Source organism: Venturia canescens, chromosome 7 (genome assembly GCF_019457755.1).
Source record: "Venturia canescens isolate UGA chromosome 7, ASM1945775v1, whole genome shotgun sequence".
NCBI lineage: Eukaryota > Metazoa > Arthropoda > Insecta > Hymenoptera > Ichneumonidae > Venturia > Venturia canescens.
In genome coordinates, this window is record NC_057427.1 from 4,493,538 (window position 1) to 4,515,159 (window position 21,622).

Consider the following 21,622-nt stretch of genomic DNA (forward strand, 5'->3'; position numbering starts at 1 on the left):
GCCTCGTTTGAGCCAATTTATCATTTTAAATATTCTCGCAACAAGCTTATACCGAACCGCAGAAATGTATCGCACCGATCTCCATTTATCTCATGCACTCTCATTAACAACGATAATAATGTATTGACACACTCAATTTTCCGCTAACACCGAGCCCTGCAACTGGATTATAGCACAATTAACACTGGATCATTGGGATTATACGGAGCTCCGCTCCGCGCTGTTGCTAAATAATATCATATTTGGCAATATTCGCATTGCCGAGTCGTCCGCCTTGAAGGTAATTTCAAGGTTTTCGTCCTTGGGCTTTCACTCCGCGTCTATAACTCGTTTAATGCATCTGGTGCATTTGCAAACCGCTTCGATCTTCGAAGCAGCGAAAATCGCTGCAAAAACAAATTTCGTCTCCCGCATTTATCGTTTCGATTCGTCCCTCTTCCGCTTTACGAATACGAGACTGGGAATGATCGACGGACATATTTTCCGCATTCCAAAATACCGTCCGAAGTAATCCGAAATAAACGAGACCTGCCGACAACTGAAACGACGATCGGTGGCCCTGAGACACTGCTTCAAAAATGCTGATGCTCTACAAAATGAAATTTCATACTCCCTCGCGCCCGTCTGACTTTCGTCATCGGGTATTTCGACTCCGAATTAAAATACCATTCCGTACGCTGCTACGATGGGTATTGAACTGCGTGTCACTATCGTTTTAACGCTTCCAAACTTCCGATTGATTATAAAATTCGACTTATCTTACTCTATTTCCCTCTGAAAGTGAACAATATCTTGGATCCTCGACGCTGCCCACGGTACCGGTTTTAAACAACAAGGTCTGTATTCACGAGAGTTTTTTTCCACTCGCACTTCACTCGAATTAGTCATTCTCTTCCTTGAACAAAACGTACCAAATTCCGGATCGAGTTTATAATGAATTCAATAACGTAGGAGCACCTTTTTATTCCCTCGTCATCATCGATCTTTTCTTGCCTCCATTTTTTTTTAGTGAATCACTAAAATTATATCATTTGCTGGTCATAATATTATTTCTCTCTGAAGTGCTTTTCTTCGGTAGTAACGAAGCACTGTCAAATTTCATTCAAACGATTTTACTCTCGTTACGTAATCCGACGTTCTTTTTGTCAAATCAACTCGCGTGTCTTTTTGTTTATCGAGCTCGCAAAGGGAATTGAGTATAATAAATATATAGTGGTTTGTTTGAAAGGAATCTGTGGTCAATGATAAAATCTAGGTATAACCGCGCTTATAAAACGGGACGGTGGTATTGAATGAATCTACTCTACAAATACGTTTCAGCCCCAATCTAGACGCTCTTCAGAATTTATTCAATGAAACAATTTCATCCTCGGACCACACAGTGCGCGCGATCCTGTCCAAACTCGCCGGTCCGTGTTCCACACCTGAAAGCTGGTGGTTTACACCCCTATTTCGAGATCGAAACGTATTTGAAGAGTAGATTCATTTAATGACAGAGACTGTTCCATTGCAGTGGTTACTTCTGGCAGATGTAAAATGTTTAAATAAAATAAAACTAGTTTTTCAGGCGTTTCGCCCAATCAATGTGGATATTTTATCGATTAATTAACACTTATTCCTCGTTGCTTGCACTTTATTTTCAAAACATATTTCTCAATTTAAGGGGGGTCCTGCTTCAGGAAGTCAAAAAAATCGATTGTTTTCGGATACTTTTCGGTGTAGTTCCAAGGATATTTCAAGAGTACAAAAACATCTTTTTAGTGGGAGAAATACTAATTGGTATACGGTTTAGGCGCAAAGTCTGATTGCCGAAATTTCTCAGCTGCGTACAATGTGGAGATCGTAATTATTGTCTGCGACAGAAATTCCAATTTTTTATCCATTTTCATGTATTTTCCTTCCACACGAACCTATAAAAATCCGAAAAAATTACGAAATTCTATATTCTAAATCACTTAAACGTGCTGTGAATATAGAATGATAAATATAAATATAGAATTAATTAGTACATATAAACCATATACAAATTATTAATATTTTCCACATTAAAAAAATATTTTTGTATTCTTGAAATATCCTCGAAATTATACCGAAAATTTCGCTACTCGAATTGTGAAAAATACTGCAGCTTCAAAGCTCCTCCAACTGCTAACGCGCAATCCTGTGAATCGATCAATGCAATCCCCCAATACACGTATTAATTTATCAATGCATCTTTTAGACTTTGGTAAATACGATTTCGTATATAGAAATAATGACGTGCGAGCGGAGTTTCGTGACCAAAATGAAATGATAAACACAATGTACAGCATTCTATTTACTTCCCGCAATTACGTGATTACATCGCGCACTCCCATTCACACATTATATCAGAATAATATTCGATATTTCTATTAAGAATATTAATACTAATGACAAACACAAAAGACAAATAATACAGACATACGATACTTATACTTATAAATACGTGATGGTAACGATACGGGGATATTTCTTCTTTTGTCTCGAAGCGCAATTGATTTGTGGGATATGTCTTCGGGGTTCGGAGCACTGAAAAGAAATCTACTCGATGTGCAAAAACTTGGGCATTTTGTGACTAATTTTGTTTCTTCTACTTCGTAAAATTTAAGTCGAAAGTAGCTACAAGTATGTACTCGTGTTAGATCGAGAATTAAAATCGTTGAAAATGAGCAGAATTCAAACTGCAAATTACACGAGAATCGTCACCTCGAAAATGGATGAACTTTTGCATTTCTTGTCACCTCAGTTCGAGGCACATTATTCAGTGGTTGAAGCAGTTTTATGGTGTTACAGTCTACAGATTAAAAAACATGCCAAAATTAATATGTGTAATTGGTAGAGCTGGTACGTCAAAAATAAGCCAAATTTTTTATGCTGTCTGGGACAACGGAAGCTGGCGAGGCTGCATATTTGACTTGTAAAATTTGCTGTTTATCATCGGAACAATCTTATGTCTGATAAGATTTTTCAAAAAGATGACAAACAAACATTGTTAAATTGAAGAAAAAAAACAATGGTTTCGCTATAAATAGTTGTTTGCCGCAGACCCTCCATAAATTTGCATTGATGTGACCAGTCTGACAAGGCCACAAAATGTAGCAAATATGAAATCAAGTCTATCTCGAGATACAGATACTAACACCACGGGGCCTTTGCTTTTATTAGAGTGAGGTGAGAGTGGCGATGAGCGCAACTCAGAAGAGCCGTGCAGCCTGAACTAATAGTAGGATGTACAGGTTGCCTCAAAAGTATTGGACATCCGTGACTCTGTTATTGCGATGGAAAGCCCTTAACGTTGAAAGTCACTGCAGTAAAGTAAAATGAGAAGAGGCGTGGTCAATTTTCAACGAGAAATAAAGATTCGAAAATAATTATAAAAAGAAGCGATTTTTCAACTTTTTTGTAGTTTTTCAATTGTCACTTAAATTCAATAATTCTGTATTCCATAGGATGAGAAAATTGTAAAAAAAACAGTCATTTTCGAAATTATGTTTCGGGTGGAAGAAATTTGACGAATTATTCAAAAAAAGGCAGTTGGATTTGTCTACTTAAAAATGTTGCCTGCTGAAATTCGTTACGTTTTCTTTTGATTGAGATATTCGACCTTTTTTGCGGATCGAACAGTGACGGGATGCCAAGTACTTTCGAACAGAGCTGTAGGTAGCACCATACAAGATAATATGAGAGAAGGAGGAGGAGAGATGCGAATCCCAGCGTCTTATTGGTTGACATCGGTGCATTTCTTCTCCGCTCCGCTCATGTCCGCTTTAGGAGAAAAGCTGAAACCTTATTCATAACGTTACGCCTTGCGCAGTTCCAACTTAAAATTGATCTCAAACGGGATTCAGTTTTTACAGCGTAATTTTAGCACTCCGCAGTCGAATATAAAAGGTGTCACATGCATTCATTTCCGAACTTTGATATGACACCGAAGATCTCAGTGAAAATACGTCATGGAAAAAAGATTTTTTTAATAACGTCGCGGCGAAAAACCCCGAAGCAGATACAAATTTGTCGAATCAATGGACAAAAGATGAGAGAACATTTTCCGAAAAAGAAAATAAAAAAATTGAAAGCGAATATATTATTATATTATATTTTTTATATATTATTTTTCATTTTATATTTTTTATTATATATTATATAAACAATAGAAAATATAATTTAATAATAAAATTTAAATGAAAAAAAAATTCTAATTTTTGCTGCCAAGTGCGAATAACACCGAAACGTATTTTGTACAGCTCACCGGCAATACGATTCGTTATTATCCGAGATCTAACGCTGATAGGTTGTTGAACTAGGTGCGGGTCCACGTTGATACACGTCATCGACGTTTCACTTTTCGGGCTCGCGTCAAAGTTGAGCATTTTATTCCGCAGCGCGGTCAGTGAGGCATACAAATAGTTGCGTGGAACTATGTTACGGTTTTTCACATAATTACACTGAGTCGTGGAGACATATTCGAGGACCGAAGTCGGGGCTTGTGCACGTATGACGGACAGTTCGTAAGAACGAAGTGAATCCTGGTATTCAAATGACAGGCTCGTGCAATCCGATTCTCTGCGTTCATGTGCAGCGAATTGCATATGGATATTTCTCGCTGCATCGGAGAATCAGTTTTTTCTCTACGCGAATTCATTATAACTTGAGCATTTCCGTTCAATGACTCTCGATGATCGTGCAATGCAGATTCGATAAATACAAGAAATTCAATGTATTTTATCCCGATGGAAATAACGTTTTGAGAATGTCAATATAATAATCAGGACTTTTATAATATCGTGATTAAATCATGACGCTTCGTGCGTCAGCGATTTTATTTCGGGTTTATTTGCAGCGAGAGAACGTAATAACAGTCGAGGCGTCTTGTTATACAACATTGCCAAGTATTTGTGGCTGAAGTGAAACTTTCTTTACCTTTGGAACGAACCAGCAAAGGCAATACCGTATTTCTTGGCTTCGGTAAATGGAACAATTTTATGTTCTCCCATACAAATTGCTTTCGTCAAAATTTGTCTTTGAGCAACTTACCCAGGCTTGCTCTACGCTCGGAGCGAAAGCCATCCTCGAAATCCACTCTCGTTCTTAGCACTACATTTAACTACTGTTTGCCATTGTTATAATTGTCAACCAGCATTATTATAATTGACAACGTCACAGTTGTAGAACAACATCGATGAGTAACTCGAAGACTAGTTTTGAGGGAAACAATTTGTGTATGAAAACATAAAATTCTTCATTTGGCAAATCTTTCGAGTTTTTACTTTACTTGAGGATATGATAATAACATTTTCTGTCTTTGGACATCGGCATTGGAATGAAAATTGTGTATATTTATCGTGTGAAGAGATTTCCGTAGTGCCTAAAAAGTTGAAAAATTATAAAATTCAATAATTCCTTTATTGGTGAACGAAAAAATGTTTAGCTAAAGTATTTCAAGCTTTTCTCACCAATTATTATTCAAAGCGCCTTCTCACCGATAGAAAACGAACGAAATTCTATCAAAATTTACTGAAAAAGTCAACATTTCGAATATTGACACAATTATTTGTCCATCATTTGACAAAAGCAGGTTTTTATTGGATCGGAGATAGTTCAATCGCGACGAAGAATGGAGTATGAGAAAGTGAGGTATCTGTGAACGCTGCTGGAGATAAAGCGTCGAACGACGTAATATTTTTGTATTGGCTGATCGCCACTTCGCACGGACCTGCAATCGCTCGACAGATCTGTCGTTGTTCAGAATTTCAGTGAGATAAATTAGATTGTTTGAGACGTGAGGATTCATACATTTTTCGAATCCCGATAAATTTACATATTGCTTAAGATCTGACGTCATTTTTGCGCACACGGCGAGGTTATAAACGAAGGTTCGACTCTCGCGAATTTCCGGAATGAATAAACTTCAAATTTCGATGTAATGCACATTTGAATAACGCTTTGAATCAAAGTAGAAAACATTGAAAAAAAAAAAAAAAAATTCTCATTATGGCACACGAACGATCGAAATGTCGAGATTCTTCATTTTTCCGTTCTTCGCGTGTACCTCTCGTTAAATAGGCCGAGACTGGCAATAAATTTCCAGTAAATCAAACAATTAACATTGCTTCCAGTTTCTGCAAAATATTCCATCGACTTAACCACCGTTTTCAATTGAATAAACGCAAAAGCAGCTTCAAAGAACAGAACGATCGTCGATTTCCTGATTTCTCAGCATGCGGTAAGGAATTACGTAATGTAATAGATGTTTCGTGTGCACGCCAGTGCTCGTTCGAAGCCAAATGTTCAAGGTTACATGTCCGTTTTTTCATTCATTTTTGTGCCCATTTCTTGCAACAGTCGGAGCACCATTCAAAATAAAAAGATCGAAGCTTGACAGAAGGAAATGATTCGATTTTTTCCGATTTTATTATTCGTTTCGTTCTCGCACGAGCCTCCATGGATACGCGCAATAACTACACTTCCTTCTATATCACCTTTCACTGACGCAAAAGCACTTAGTGCATGAGCATTAGGTAGCCGAATGACATGGAAAATATGATTTTGCGAACGTTTATTGGAACAGTCTATCCATAAACGTGTGTTATTATAATAGAATGATACTCGTCCTTTGTGAACTAACGGCACAAAGTGCTCCAATATAAGACGCGAAATGAAGTAGTCTTTTGTGTACATGTAGAGAATGACCCACTAGTAACGGTCATTCTCATGAGCTCGAGTTGAAGGCTGAATAAAAAATATTACGATGTTGGCTCGTTGATAAAAATGGAAATGAAATTGGCTTTCGGAGGAACTCATTTTTTCAAATAAGCCTTTTAAATCAACGTAAATATGCTTGAGAATAAATATTGACTATTTTTTTACCATTTTGATAAGTAACGTCGATAAAATCATCGATGAAAATCATATTTTTCACGTTTATCAAAGTGCGGAGCTGGGACTTCAGTAGTTCGTGAATAAAAATTTGACCTGTGAACTTGCGCTCAAGAATTCGTCAATTCATCCACCTTTTCCGGAACGAATAGCAACCGGAAAAAATGTATTGTGCTGCTACTGAGAAATCGGCAATTATTTTTCGAAAAACTTTTTAAAACCATGGGGTATTGCGGTCTGGAGCCGAAGGACTGAACCGAGGAGTCCAAAATTCAATTGATTATGAAAAACGACGGAACGACGTAGAAGCAACATTTTTTAAAATATCTCGCCGCTTGGGTCTCGTTTAGAAAGAGATTCTAAAAACTTCCGCACGAGTCCAATTGGGTCGAGGTTTTGGAATGTAAAAAGTGACCCGGTACGCGTCACACGCATCAATCACTGTGTACGGTCACTGACGATAAATATAAAAAGTCGTTGATGAACGAGTCCCACGAGTATTTCGTATGAGCATGAAAAGAAATCGGAAATTAGGGTCATTCGAGGAATAGAAATTCATTTCTGTTAATATATCGTTTGTCGTGTATTCAAACTCTGATAAAGAATCTTTTTTTTTCGAGAAAAAAAGCAGCACGCCAACGTTTCTAATCCTCGGCAATTGCACTGTTTGAAAATGGAAGAAAAGCGATGCAGTGATTGTGACGTTTCTAATTACCACAGAACCAATCGTTTTCTCAAATTACAGCCCTGACTTTCCAGTGTTCCAAAGAACACTTTCATTTTTTAATACCTCAGAATAATTCGAGTTTAAAAGCCTGGCGAGATAAAAATGTCAAAAATATCAAGTTAATTCGCTTTCAGTGAGATTGGAGTAAAAACGTCAGCAAAATTAAGCGTGACAAAGTCGAGCAGCTACTTCCGGCTAACTTTGCGAAACTCAAACATAAATACACAAAAATTCGGTGCACTCGACTGAAGAAAAGCCTCATTTGCATGTACGAAAGTGAGCGTTCGAGAATGTCGTAATTCTTCCGTCGATTTGTATCAATATTTAATTACGACGAGTCGCTACCGCGTCTCTTGGTCATGCCAAATGATAGGATATTCGACATTAAACAATTATTGCTGCAGTTGACCCTGTAATTTTCGTCGTACTCAACTAAAATCAATATCTTAATTCCTACCTCAATCCTGATGCAATTTTTTGGATTCCTGAATCCAATATCATCCTTAATAATAATTTGTCCACGCAGTGGACTGAAAACTGGATGATCCACTCGAGTCTGCAATTGTAAGAATAATAGAAATTCCCCGTCTCATCTGGCTACTTGAACGCTTCGCGGAGAGGCACGAAATCGAATAACCGGCGTACGCATCGAATTCGAATTCGATTGACCCTTGAACTCCGCGCTCACATTGTTGATAGAACAGTGACTGCGATCCAAACAAAAAGCAAACGATTTTAGTATTCGCGAAGAGGCTTGACTATCGCAATGTGCTGTCGAAGCGCAGTCGTCTCTTGTGGAATCGTGTCAGCAAGCTTATTGCATAATTCACTTGAGGAGAACATATAAATTCATATGCCCTTCCCCCTATTATTCCCACAATTATTGGTAGGGAATACTAATTAGTTGCTTCATCGGACTGGTACTGCAGTCGTTGTTGTTTTATTATCGAATCATGATTCAAGCGACAGTATATTCAAGAATTCCTCGTCATTGTGCTGAAATTTTTCCAATGAATCAGCAATCAGAAGAAAATCGCGTCTCGATATTGAATTATTCACGAAAAATTGGCTCGGCTTGGAAAAACGAAGAGCGGAAACTTGCTCCGACGAGCGCGCTCGAAAAACAAAACTTTCCTCTTATTTTTTTGTTTTTTACTCCGCTAATTTGCTTCCTCCATTCTTCAACTATGGGAGATCAATATTAATGTCCCAGGAATGATTCGGTGTCGCGAGCCAAAGGTTTTGCGCCGAAGTTGAGCGCTCTTGTCAAGACAACATCCTAAGGATAAATGTCGTTGAATAATAAACAAGATTTATCGTATTACTCAAAGGAGTATTTTGAGTACAAGGGATATTCCTAGCGGATATCACGTTGCCTCCTTCAACGCGGTTGCCACTCTCAGTTTTCACGACGCGCTCCGCGCGTTCTCCTTTGATCAAACCCTTCCAATCCGTAAACCGTACCTTCTTGGTTTCGTGTCATCAACTACGGAAAGCTCCCCACGAGCGGTGAAAAAATATTTGCGAAATACGATTTCCGGTTGTCGAAAGGGGCCGGAATTTTTGGGTGGGGATAAAATGTCAGAATTACTGAAATTTTGAGTTTTTAAATTTCGAGTGACAATATATGGAGACAGATGAATTCGACCAGAGGTTTGAATGTCGAAAATAAATAAAGTAGAAACGACAAGGTTCGAAGCACGTTTACATCGAAAATAGTACGTGACAATCGCCCATAGAACGACGACTAAAATATCGTTTTTCCGAAAATTCGACTATCACACTTTCGAATCGTAAATTACTACGAAGCAATACTGTCAATATTCACAATTTCGAAAATATAATAACGAAAGAGTAAATAATATTACTGAGGATGAAATACTGAAAAGCCAAAAAGTCGAGCGGTCAAAGTAAAGAAACGCAGCGGAGTTCAAAATGCACGCGTCTCACTCACTCACTTACTCAGACTAGAGATCTTCAATTTCAAACATCGCCATTTTGACTTTCGCATATTCGAGCCATCGCTATTCTGCACATCTAAGTTTTAGGGGCTCGAAAAACTCACCTTCGATTTTTTGCTACTCTATATTCTGGTATAAAACAACTACTGTACATTTTGAATTCGAAAATATGAACTTATTTTGACATTCGTATGCTCTGTCAAAATTGCATTCGAAATGAAAACTATCGAAATATACGACAACGTTTAAAATTTCGAAATATCGACCGTTCTACAAAATTAGGTTATTTGACATGTATCGGACCCTGCCCAAATTTTGGACCAACTCGCAGCTCCATTTCACTCGGCGATCCCACGCTAAGGGATATTTCATCCCGATCACAACTCAATTATTTTTGTCAAGCGACGCAGTTTAAACATGGAATAAAGGCCAACTCGAAACAAAAAAGCTTTCGACGTAAACCTTGCAGCCAAACGAATTCCGAAAGCTCAGGCCGTGCCTCGAGCTCCTCACGAGATTTCCTTCTTCATTCTTTCCCCCGAATGTTTTTCCTGCATTGGAACGATGACAATGAGGAGCACGAGACGAACCTGCAATTTATGTAACAAATGAAAGCTTTGCGAGAAGTTCGTAGTCGAAAATTCTCCCCTGATTTAGGCGAGTGAATTTGTACCCCTGCAGAATTTAAAGCACAATAAATATCTCACGATTCTCCTCGTCTCTGTGTACTGAGTTTAGAAATTTGTGCCGATCGTCCATGGATCGCATGCGAGCAGAAATTAGACGCAGCCTCAAACAAAATACGCTGCTTTTTTACGCAAGCGTTTTTCCATCCTCTTCTGTTTTTGTCCCCCTCCCCTCCCCCCCCCCCCCCCCTTTTTCTCTTCATTATTTCAGAATAATTTTTTCTACCCAAGCATATTATGTAACACCAACGAAATTGCTCGAGTAATCCTTCGCGTGCGTGAGCGACGAAAAAAATAAGTCGTTCTAACCGCCGCATCGGCGCGAACGCTTAATCCGCTTATAATATTTAGTCTCGCAAAAATGCGTTTGTGTACGAAGACTGGCTGGACCGAAATGAGTTAACGCGCACCAGTACGAGCGTTGTACACCGAGTGAAATAGTGATTTTACGATGACGAATGCTGGCTGTCAGTTGACTCGGATTGGTTGTTCCATTTAGTGAAAATGATTAGGAAAATGCCACAATAATCGAAGGCTGCTCGCGCCGCTGCTTCACTCGTGTCAGGATTGTCTCATGTGACGATAACATTCGCGTGGAACATACACATAGTGCACTTTCGTTGCACTCCCACTCCTTGGCTTCTACTATCGCATGCTACTTGAGTTTCGTTGTGCGATTGCAAGTTTTTTTCCATGAGTGTGTAGTGCTGCTCGGTAGGTTGACAAATCCGAATCATCCAACCGAATACGTTGCTGTCGGATCTGGTCTTTAAGCGAGTACTCCGTGGTCGAACGAAAAAGTACGTTTTTATCGTCAGTTTTTGTGCTTTCCATTTTTTTTCTCCTCTACATTTTATTCCATTGGATATTTTCTCGTGACATAATTAATTATTTATGCATACCGTGGGCTAATTGCAGCTATAGTTTTTCCCGCCATTCGTCCAACGATTTCATCCGTTTTTGTTGTTTGCCATCTCCGTTCGTCGGTTATCAAATAATCTTAAATGGAAAAAAAAAAAAAAAAAAATGTTTTCGTATAAATTTACTGCGTGGTGAAAAACTCGATACAATTACGATTTCAGTGCTTAACGCGAGAAATCAGCGAGGCTAAAGATGCAGAAAATTTTACTTTTCACCCGTGACAAGCAGTGCGGACTTTTGATGCTTTCACAATTTTTAGGCAGTGACGAGTAAAAATTTTGAGGTAAATTAATTCTCTCTCCTCGTCGAGTTTTTCGAGAGCGCACAGACTCGAGAATCGCATAAAATAATAATTTCTTCATAATTTCGAGCCTCGTTGGTGTTAAACAAAACTTGCGAGTCGTTAGTCGTATGAACTAGAAGCGTGAAAATGTTTTCGCAATTAAAAAAGTAATAATAAATCGTATCTTTGAATTGATGGCGAGAAGTGCGATGCGCATGCTGCCATTACGCAGGCGGCGTGAAGCGATAAGTGTATGCAGCGACGAAACGCTCAATCCCTCGAATGTGTTGGCACGCGTGATGAGTGAATTTTTCGTGCTCTCACCGTTTTTTTCTCGTAATTTACATTTTTTATAATTTTTCATCAATATCATTCTTCGGATGTACAGAAATTTGAGCACGTTCTCTCGAGGCATTTGATTTTCTTTCCTCGAAGCATACGTTGAACATTTGAGACGTTTATGCGAGCGCACCAACGAAGATAGCCTTGAAAAAATATTCACAAGAGAATATACGAACGTGAAGAAATTCTCTGAGAATTCGTATCAAGACAAGGCAATAGAAACAATTATTTCGCCGAGAAAAAACCTCTCCGAGATCTTTGCGAAATAATTTTTTGCAGAATGTCGACAAATTTCCACGGGGCTATTTGCAATAAAATCTTTAGTTTCTCGTAATTAGGGCCGATCATTCCTCCTTTGTCATCGCGTTGCGAAACATTTGTGATCGTAAACTCAAGTTTTTGTGCTCTCTATTTCTCCCGAGTTAAAAAGCTCACAATTTTTCACGACATTCATCTTAAAACTCCGGGTTCTCTCACCCCGGCGACACGCTTTTTAGTGCACTTTATTATGATTTTTTCTCACTCTTCGTCTGCTGAACGTGAAATGCTACTATGAAGCAAATAACGACTCGCTTGTACGATATAACCGATGGGATGCCTTTCGAGAGCCTTGCCAATGTTATATTCGCGTGCTCTATAATTATATTGCGTAATAAGGTGAAGAAAAAAAACCGGTATAACCGTGGCTCTTTTGTTGCCTTGCTACTTGACACAACAATGAGCTGTTGTCGATTCTTCCATTCTCTCAAGATCCGCATATAATAACCATAAGGACAATCATACTTAATAGGAATAATAGTCGCTGAAACGCTCTCAACTTCAGTTGCTAATGCATTCTCTCACGACCAAATCAATGAGTATTTAAACAAGGTTCCAAGCTGACTGTCAAATTGACAATTTCTCGAAACGTTTAACCACGTGTAAGAGCGTTAACGCTGCTGCTGATATGAGTGAAACTTGAAAATACATGGCAACCGTATTGAATATTTGACTCGAGCCTTTGAAATATTCTGCATGAACGGGAATGCAGTTTTATTCGTTGGTTTAGTAGTTCCGAAAAATACATTAGATTTTATTATTCTAAATAATAAATTGAAAATTAGGGTGAATCTTCTTGGACGGGGCTTAATTATGTGTGAAAAATTTGGAGGTTTCACCGTCTGGTAATCGAGATATTCATTGTTGAAAATGACAGGTTAAACATGGGCTCTTATGGAAGCTTACAAAAGATTGCGAACTTCGACAATAAATATGTCAATTTCGAATACTGTCTTAAGCTTTCTGTTTAGAAAATTTTATTGTACGGAGTTGGGAAATTATTTTTCCATAAGATACGCTTGAACCTCCTTAAAGATCAACGACGACAACGTCCATTCGAAATGTACGTTGAGTATCTTACTTTTTACATGAAAATAATAAAAATATCAAAATAATAAAAATTTTCATCATCCTGCGTGGGCTGACAGAGCCCTTTTTTCGTCGGTCAAACTGTGTCAAAGAATTTCGATTTTGAAAATTTCAAGTGAGGTCAGGTGACTGATCTATATTCTTAATAATAATGTTTATCAAAGAACTTGGAATCGAGACGAGTTCGAAAACGTGAACGAATTCATCGTTTGTTTTAACGAATCATTGGTTTGGTGTTGCCAGCACCTTTATGGATTGGCTGTTTGTGCGAGTGTCGTGCATTCTTTTTATTCTAAAATTTGTACAGTGTACTGGGTTTTACGTTTTAACATGACTCATTCGGATGATTATCGTTGGAATGTTGCAAGATTTTTGCACGAAATGTTACTTTTTACCAGTCAAAGTGAATTTCACTTTACCTTAATAATTAGACTGACTCTCTACTCACGTTTCATGAGGGGCAGCTGCTTTTCGGCGTGCTAAAACCTGTTACAATTTATAAGTAAATTTCCGAAGGTCACAACTGCCCAGTTGCAAATGAGTCGACTTTTAACTTCGCCTTGAGTTTCATTAAAAAAGCAGGAATCTTTTTATCCTGAATTGTGAATAGCGTTCGAATGATCCTGAAACCCAAGAAATTCTGTTGGTTTCTGAATGGAACCGTTTAAAAATGATCGTCGTTCCTGATTAATTCTATAACGATCGTAATTTATTATCTCTAATCAACACTTTGTTGACGAATCAACATTTAACGACGAACTGGTATCATAGATTGTGTGTAATCATTCGGTTTGATGAATGCCATAAAATCGATTGGTTGAGTAACCAAGAGACTGATTAAAGGCTCAAAAAATAAACATTTCATCCTCACCTCGCGTGTCTGATAGAAATTACATCCATAAAGTTCAATTGTCCAGACAATTAGCCAAGACGTAATCGTTGTGAAACAAGTAATTAAAGTGTTTCCTCGTAACAAAAACTGACCATTGCGGTAAAAAAGCAGCCCAAGAGCGCTTTCGATCCGGAACGTCTCTCTTCGATCGAATGAATAATTTATTCGCACATCGAGCTCATAAAATACTGGTAGTTAGAGGAAAATTATTATTCTATGAGTCTTTTTAGAGGATAGAGAAAAATTACAAGGTTAAAACGGAAATCTGTGTGCGGTCATTGGAAATCTTCACTATTTGCGTGGAAACTTGCTGTAATTTATCATTTATAAATCGTTTCAATCGAAGCAATGAATAAAAAGTTTTTCTCACGTTGTCACTTGCTGGTGCATTAATTTATCGAATGACTACAAGTGACTTTGTAAGTAAAATATGCATCATTTTATCTCAGCTGGCTTTGTAGTGTACAAGTGATTTTAGGAACGCGACAAAAATTCCAATTTTTTCTTCGTTTTCATATATTTTCCTTCCATATGAACCCATAAAAACCTGAAAAATTTGCAAAATTCTATATTTTCGGTGAGTTTGAAAAAAACGCTTCTAAAGAAGAAGAATATCGCTTCAACGTGCTGTAAATATAGAATTACGCAATTTTTTCGGGTTTTTATGGGTTCATATGGAAGGGAAGTGTACGAAAATGGAAAAAGAATTTGGAATTTTTGTTGCATATTACGATCTCCATATTGTACGCAGCTGAGAAACTTCGATGATCAGACTTGGAGCATATACTATGTACAAATGAATTTTTCTCACACGAAACAAAGTGTTTTTGTACTCTTGAAATATCCTTGAAACGATAGCGCAAAGTTCGCCATGCCAAGTTATTTCCGTCTATCCTTAAAAAAAAGCGATAATCCTTCCCCTCAACATCCATTTATTCGGTTTTTTTTTCGCAAGTTCCCGATCCGTCCCCTGACGAAAACAGGGGCTCGGTGGCGCACTGATACTACGAATCAGTCGAATTTATCTGCGAGATACTTATTTGCAGTCACCTATGTTAAGGGTACAAATCTGTAGAACGATCGCTAACAATCATGTTTTTGTGCAAATGCACACCAGTTGCAGATCTCGTACCGGAATAGTGCCGGAGCCCAGTGAACGGAAAATCAGCAACTTGGAAATAATTGACCGAAGTAAAAAGGCTCTCGATAGCGTCGATCGTCCGTGGAGAAAGGAGTGCAAGAGAGAACATCACCGAAGTTATAAAACGTAACCGACCCCAAATCGAAGGGAAACATAAAATGGATCAGGTTTGACTGTCATCGTTGGTGTTGCACGCGTACCGAGGGATGACGAGCGAAGCCCGAACCGATTATTTTCGAATGCAATGCTCATCTCCGGGTTCTTTGCTTCACTGATAACGATCGGGATCGTCGGCTCGTCGCGGTAACCGCGAGTAAGAGGAAGGGAGTGAGAAAGACGAAAGAAAGCGTGAAATTGGTGATAAGGAAAAGCGCCGAAAGCGGTAACAATGGCAGCGTTTCAGAGAGCGGTTGTGCTGAACCTGCCGAAGGCTCAATCGATCGACATCGAGTTCTCGAAGGTCGTTTACGATGTGACAGTCGGTTTTCGAGGTCCGACCAAGACAATTCTCAAAGGTGTAAGCGGTTGTTTCAAATCGGGCGAGCTTACAGCAATAATGGGACCATCGGGAGCCGGAAAGTCGTCGCTGTTAAACATCCTGACGGGTTTTCAAGAGAGCAATATAACGGGCAGCATAAACTATTTGGGAAGCGAGGGGAAGCAGGGTTGGCACGTGTACAGGAAGGAATCGTGTTACATCCAGCAGGACGATCAGCTCCATCCCTTGTTCACGGTGATGGAAGTGATGACAATGGCGGCTGACCTGAAGCTCGGGAACAGCCTTAACCGCAAGGCCAAGGACATGGTGATAGCGGACGTTCTCGAGACGCTGGATTTGACGAAGGCGAAAGACACTCGGTGCGACAGGTTGAGCGGCGGCCAGAAGAAGCGACTGAGCATAGCCCTGGAGCTCGTGGACAATCCGCCGGTGATGTTCCTCGACGAGCCGACGACGGGGCTCGACTCGTCCTCCTCCCTCCAGTGCATCGCGATGCTCCAGGGTTTGGCCAGGGGCGGCCGAACGATCGTTTGTACGATTCACCAACCGAGCGCAGCGATCTACGAAATGTTCGATCACGTCTACCTCCTCGCGGAAGGTCACTGCCTCTTTCAAGGAGCGGCCACGAGCACGGTCTCGTATCTGAGCAGCGTCGGCCTCGTGTGCCCGCAGTACCACAACCCGGCCGACTACATGATCGAAGTCGTCAGCAAAGAATACGGCAACTTCAACGAGCAGTTGGCTCTCGCGGCTGCTGACCCGCGCTCGTGGAGGTCAACGAGTCCCATTAAAACTCAGATGTACGCAGCGGTTAATGGCGCTAATCGAGGAGTCGAGAACTACGGGGGTCAAGGGAAAGCGACCGTTCTCATAAACCCACCGTCCGAGTTCACCAGATTTTGGGTGCTGCTCAACCGCTGCATGGTACAATTGTACCGGGACTGGACCATCACTCATCTCAAACTCATTCTTCATTTCCTCGTCGGCATACTCCTGGGACTGCTCTTCGTCGACGCCGGCAACGATGGCTCCAAAACTATAAATAACGTTGGCTTCCTTCTCGTCTCGGTCGTTTACCTCTGCTATACGAGTATGATGCCCGCGGTGCTTCGATTCCCCTCAGAATTGCCGGTCATAAAGAAGGAGAAGTTCAACAACTGGTACCAGCTGAGGACTTATTACTTGGCTTTCCTCGTTGCCAATTCTCCCGTCCAAATGCTATTCGCAGTCGTCTACAGCTCGGTGTCGTACTTCCTGAGCAGCCAGCCCCTCGATTGGCACAGATTTCTCATGTTCCTCGCAATGGCGGTACTCACGACCTTCATCGCGGAAAGCGTCGGCCTCGTTATCGGGACCATCGTCAATCCTGTAAACGGCACTTTCTTCGGGGCCATCGCAACCGCCGGGATGTTAGCTTTCGCCGGCTTTCTCGCGCTCTTCGATCACATGCCAGTTTTCATGTACTACATCAGCTACTTCAGCTACCTGCGGTACGCCCTCGACGGCCTCGTCCAGGCGATCTACGGATTCAACAGGGAGAAGCTTCCCTGCCCGAAGAGCGAGATGTACTGCCACTACAGAACGCCGGAAACGCTCCTGACCGAGCTGGCAATGACCGACGGCAAGTACTGGGTCGACGCACTCGTGCTACTCATGAATTTCCTCGTGCTCAGAGTCGTCGGGTACTGCACGCTCAAGAGAAAACTCGCGAGTACTTAAGCCGGCTACGAGCCGTGGTTATTGCCCAGCATTTTTTATTATTGCTTGAACAACGTAACTCGGAAATTCCTTGACAGCCGGACTCAATTTGTTAGCTGAAATTGTGATCGTGTGCTTTAAAAAAATTGTGTGTGAAGGACAGGAACGCCCGGGCCGGTTGTGGCCACGGCCGTGACATTTTGCATGGCGATTCGACGTCACCGTTCAAAAGACTGAAACTGTGGCGAAAAACCTGAATAACGAATCCCACGAGATTTTTCGATTTCGCGTCGGCCCGCAAACCTTGCTCACTCGGCGAGCCACCGGGAAGAGTCGGAATCTCAAATGAGCGCTGCAACGTTCCGCGATATTTGACCAGAGTGTCCGTCTCTTCTCAATATCCGTCGCGTCCCAAGTTTTTCTTCTCCGCTGCCCTTTTCCTCGCCAATTATGTAGAGATATCTGTAAAATACACAAGTATATTGTAAGGGCGAGATGCACGATTTTTTACGTTTCAAACCTCGTGCCAATGCTCGCGATAACTTATTCATCAATGCCAATGCAAAAGATTTTTACGATACTTGTTTTTTTAACTGCGCAGTTATTCGTCAGGCCCGAAACCGAGAGTTGCTGCTGAATTTTTAATCCGTTGACACGACACTCGCTTCGAGGTCACGCACTGACCACACTGGTGCAAATTTATACACTTGGACTTTTCAAAACCTTTTATTTCATGCACGAATTTATGGAATCAATCTTAGGAGACTTTTTAGGGGTAACGATTCCTTAGTAATCGATTACGATCATTGAAAAAGTCATTGAAAAATCAAGTTTTGTTATAGAAAAATAATAAAATTGAAGAGAGGGGCTTTGAAAACCTATTTTTTTCAATTTCCGCGGGTGCAAATTTGCACCAGTCTGGCGTCTGTTAAAACTGACCTCGTGTTGTTTCGTAACGACCAATAAATTTCGTCCTTTGCAATGGAATTGAGACGCGGAGGAATGGAGCAGTCTCGTTTCTGCGCGCTGAACAAGCACTGGGAGAACTTTGTTTCTCGATGCGTCGATTCTTCGATAGATTCGTGGCTTGTAAAACTTGCGGGTACTCATCACTTAGGATAAACATCGAAAGATGCTATGGTATAACGAGAATGTAGATACAATTTGTAGAATAACTTTTCGAAATAAAGGTGATTTCTTCGTTCCTAACGTCGAGCTTTTTCGTGGTAGTTTCGCTGAAATGAGCAAAAATAATAGTGAAAATTGTGATGATAGAAATGTCGGATTTAAAATATTTTTTGGGTTTGGAAATAACGACAGAATCGGACTTTGCTCCATCGTCATAATTCTCGTACAATTTGGTCTGTTTGTCTTCTCGAAATGAGGAATGATCAACGAGGGATCGAACCGCTTTGAGAGGTCGTTTTGTCTGTGGCTATTCGCGAGGAGCAACTTTTTATCATCGAAAAGTGCAAGTTCGTTAATTATTCCTTTTAACTGTGTTTTTTCGTTCGGCGTGTGTTTTACTCCAAACATGAATTTCGCCTTGTTATTCGATCACAAACTTGTGGAACAAAGAAAAACTCGTCTCTTTTTTTATTTGTACGACTCGTTCAAGAACAGAAGAATTCCGGAGACATTATTTGAACGGTTGATATAACGCGGTTGATGAATAAAGAAAACTTGAATTTTTGTTGCCGAGAGAACTTAAATATTTCTAAACTGCGTACATTTCTCATCTTAACTCCTTACAAAGTCCATTCTCGTTCGGTTGAATTTCGAATAAATGTTTTCCACACCTGTCACCGAGCGAATCGAACTCGTATTCCATTCATCATTCAATAATTATACATCCGGATATCCCGTGCAAGTTTCGTGAGATCGAATGAAACACAAAGCGCCTGTAAGTATATGAGAAACGTTACTTTTTGAATAAAATTTATTTAAGAATCTAAATAAATTAAAATACATGGCAACTGGGTACACATTTTTGAGCTATATTTTTGTTTTAAAAAAAAAGACCAAAAAAAACGAACAAAAATGTGTCTTGCATTCTCAGCATATCGTCGTCACATCTTTTCTATGGTGCTACCTCTCGTTTTTTTTTTCTTCTGCATACTCGAAACGTCAATTCTTACTCAGTGTCATCGTCATCATTATCAGCGATAGGCTTATGAAAAAAGTGTTTTTCATCGATGTAATAGTTCGTAATAATTAATAATTAATAATAATAATAATAATAATAATAAAATGACAATAATGAATAAGAATAAACATTGATGAGAATTTGTGATAATTTGCGATTTGGTTGGTCGCTGTCATCATCGATACCAAACTGACATAATCTCCACCATTATAATCAGCCACATAATCATACAATAATAGTAATAATAATAATAATTGTAATTAGGTAATTTCGTTAGGCTCCGATTCATGATTTTCGATTCTTGTGCTGTGCCACTTTCTTTCTTATTTTTCTGTTTTTTTCGTTAATCGTAGGGTTTTTCTACTCTTTGAATATATACAATCACGGGCGAGATATGTCATCTTTCAACACGTCTGTAATGTTAGTCATTAGTCGATGAAATATTGTATCAATTTGTCTCATTATTTTGTTTCTTTCGCGTATTTGTCTTCTGTAGTTGCGTGCCAATTCAAGTTTTTCGTTGACCACATTTTTTTTACATATTTTTCAACGACCGCTTGATATTCCGCCTGATGAGTGAATAACGATATACTGCTATTCACTCGTTCGTTTTCCGCTGGTTTTTCTCCTAACCTCGTAAAATTTTCACGAAAAAAATACAAAAATGGGGAAACGAAATGCGAAACAACAGCTTGGAAGAGTCCGTGGATCGAAGGATCAAGAAAATGTGCTTTACGTTTCCATATTTAAGTTTCCTTACTTCCGAATAAGATAAATCAACTTTTTGCACTTGTTTTCTATAGTATTTTGTACATATTAATAAAATCGATATTAAAAATCAGTGTCATATTTTCAAAATGCACGCGCAATTCACAGGCTCATCCGCTTTATCTATATGCAGCTATTCCATTCTCAGCATGAAACAAAAATTCTTGGTACAAATGACACCTATTTCACTTATCCCGATTTCAATGATTAACCGCTAATTGTGCTCTTGTAAATGATCGTTTTTATGGAAAATTAAAAAGTCAGAAAACTTGTGTTCGACGATCTAATGGGGATCAAGTTTATGTGAGCTCCCAGAAATATTGCTTTGTTTCTGGTACTGTTAAATATTTTTACAGCTCGTAAAGCTCCAATAAAAAACGTAATGACAACTGAGTACGAGTCGTTTCAATTCAAGGGGCTGCGTACTCTTGGAGGATAGCGAAAGGCGAGCAGAGTTCGGACATGATATTAAAAGAAATCTTTTCACATTCCGAAATACATAAAAATTAACCAAAACGTCAATAGTAATTTCCTCCACCAGGACAAATCAGCTTATTTTCAAATCAACGATTCTTGACCTTTGATCGAAACGATTTTGTTCAATAAAAATAAATTGATCGGAGTTTGCTCTGCTTTTCCTGCTCTCCAATCCCACGCAACCCCTAAACAGCCATACTCGATGGTAAGACTTTTGATTTACGAAATGGAAATATAATTGATCGATGATAATGGCGGTAACGTCTGGAGGTGGCATGGTCACTTGAAAATGAAAGTTTCAACGACAAGGATGGGGCAAAACATCGAAAACTTTTATATAAATGAAGGAAAATAACGTAAATTATCATACATTATAAGAATTATTATATTTTCCAAATTTATATATAATCATTTAAGAATGATATATATATTTTTGTTTCCTTATTTTATGTGTAATGATCTATCTATAAATACATGTATACTCGTATGCATATACACATGTGGCGATCCACCTCATGCCGACCTATCACTAGCCCTCAAGAAATAGTTCTAAAAAATAGGCATTGGAAAAGAAAATGAAAAAAAAAAACAACATTAATTTGGCGCAGCGCACAAAAAATCTTGTACCGAGCTTTATATCTGTCGAACCACGTGTGTAATTCTCGCTGCTTTTTAAACGGATTATCGGAATTATTGAATCATTGGTCTTGATCGAACTGCTTCAAATCGATCAAGTGAGTTGCGATTAGACGAAAATCGAAATCTAGAACAAGATAC

General features: G+C 39.3%; 1 protein-coding gene across 4 annotated transcripts in view; it reads left to right on the forward strand.

Moving 5' to 3' along the window:
* LOC122414203 (ATP-binding cassette sub-family G member 4) overlaps nt 1-18,663 on the forward strand; it is a 31,863-nt gene extending 13,200 nt beyond the window's left edge. For 2 of the 4 annotated variants that reach the window (XM_043425232.1, XM_043425231.1), the window contains one exon: nt 15,234-18,663. In XM_043425232.1, the coding sequence (XP_043281167.1) occupies nt 15,646-17,475 (1,830 nt within the window). In that variant the 5' untranslated portion in view covers nt 15,234-15,645 and the 3' untranslated portion in view covers nt 17,476-18,663. Of the gene's footprint in view, nt 1-354; nt 837-10,762; nt 11,072-15,233 lie in introns of those variants that run through there. The other 2 variants (XM_043425233.1, XM_043425230.1) reach the window with 2 other exon arrangements.
* The last annotated feature ends 2,959 nt before the right edge of the window (nt 18,664-21,622 follow it).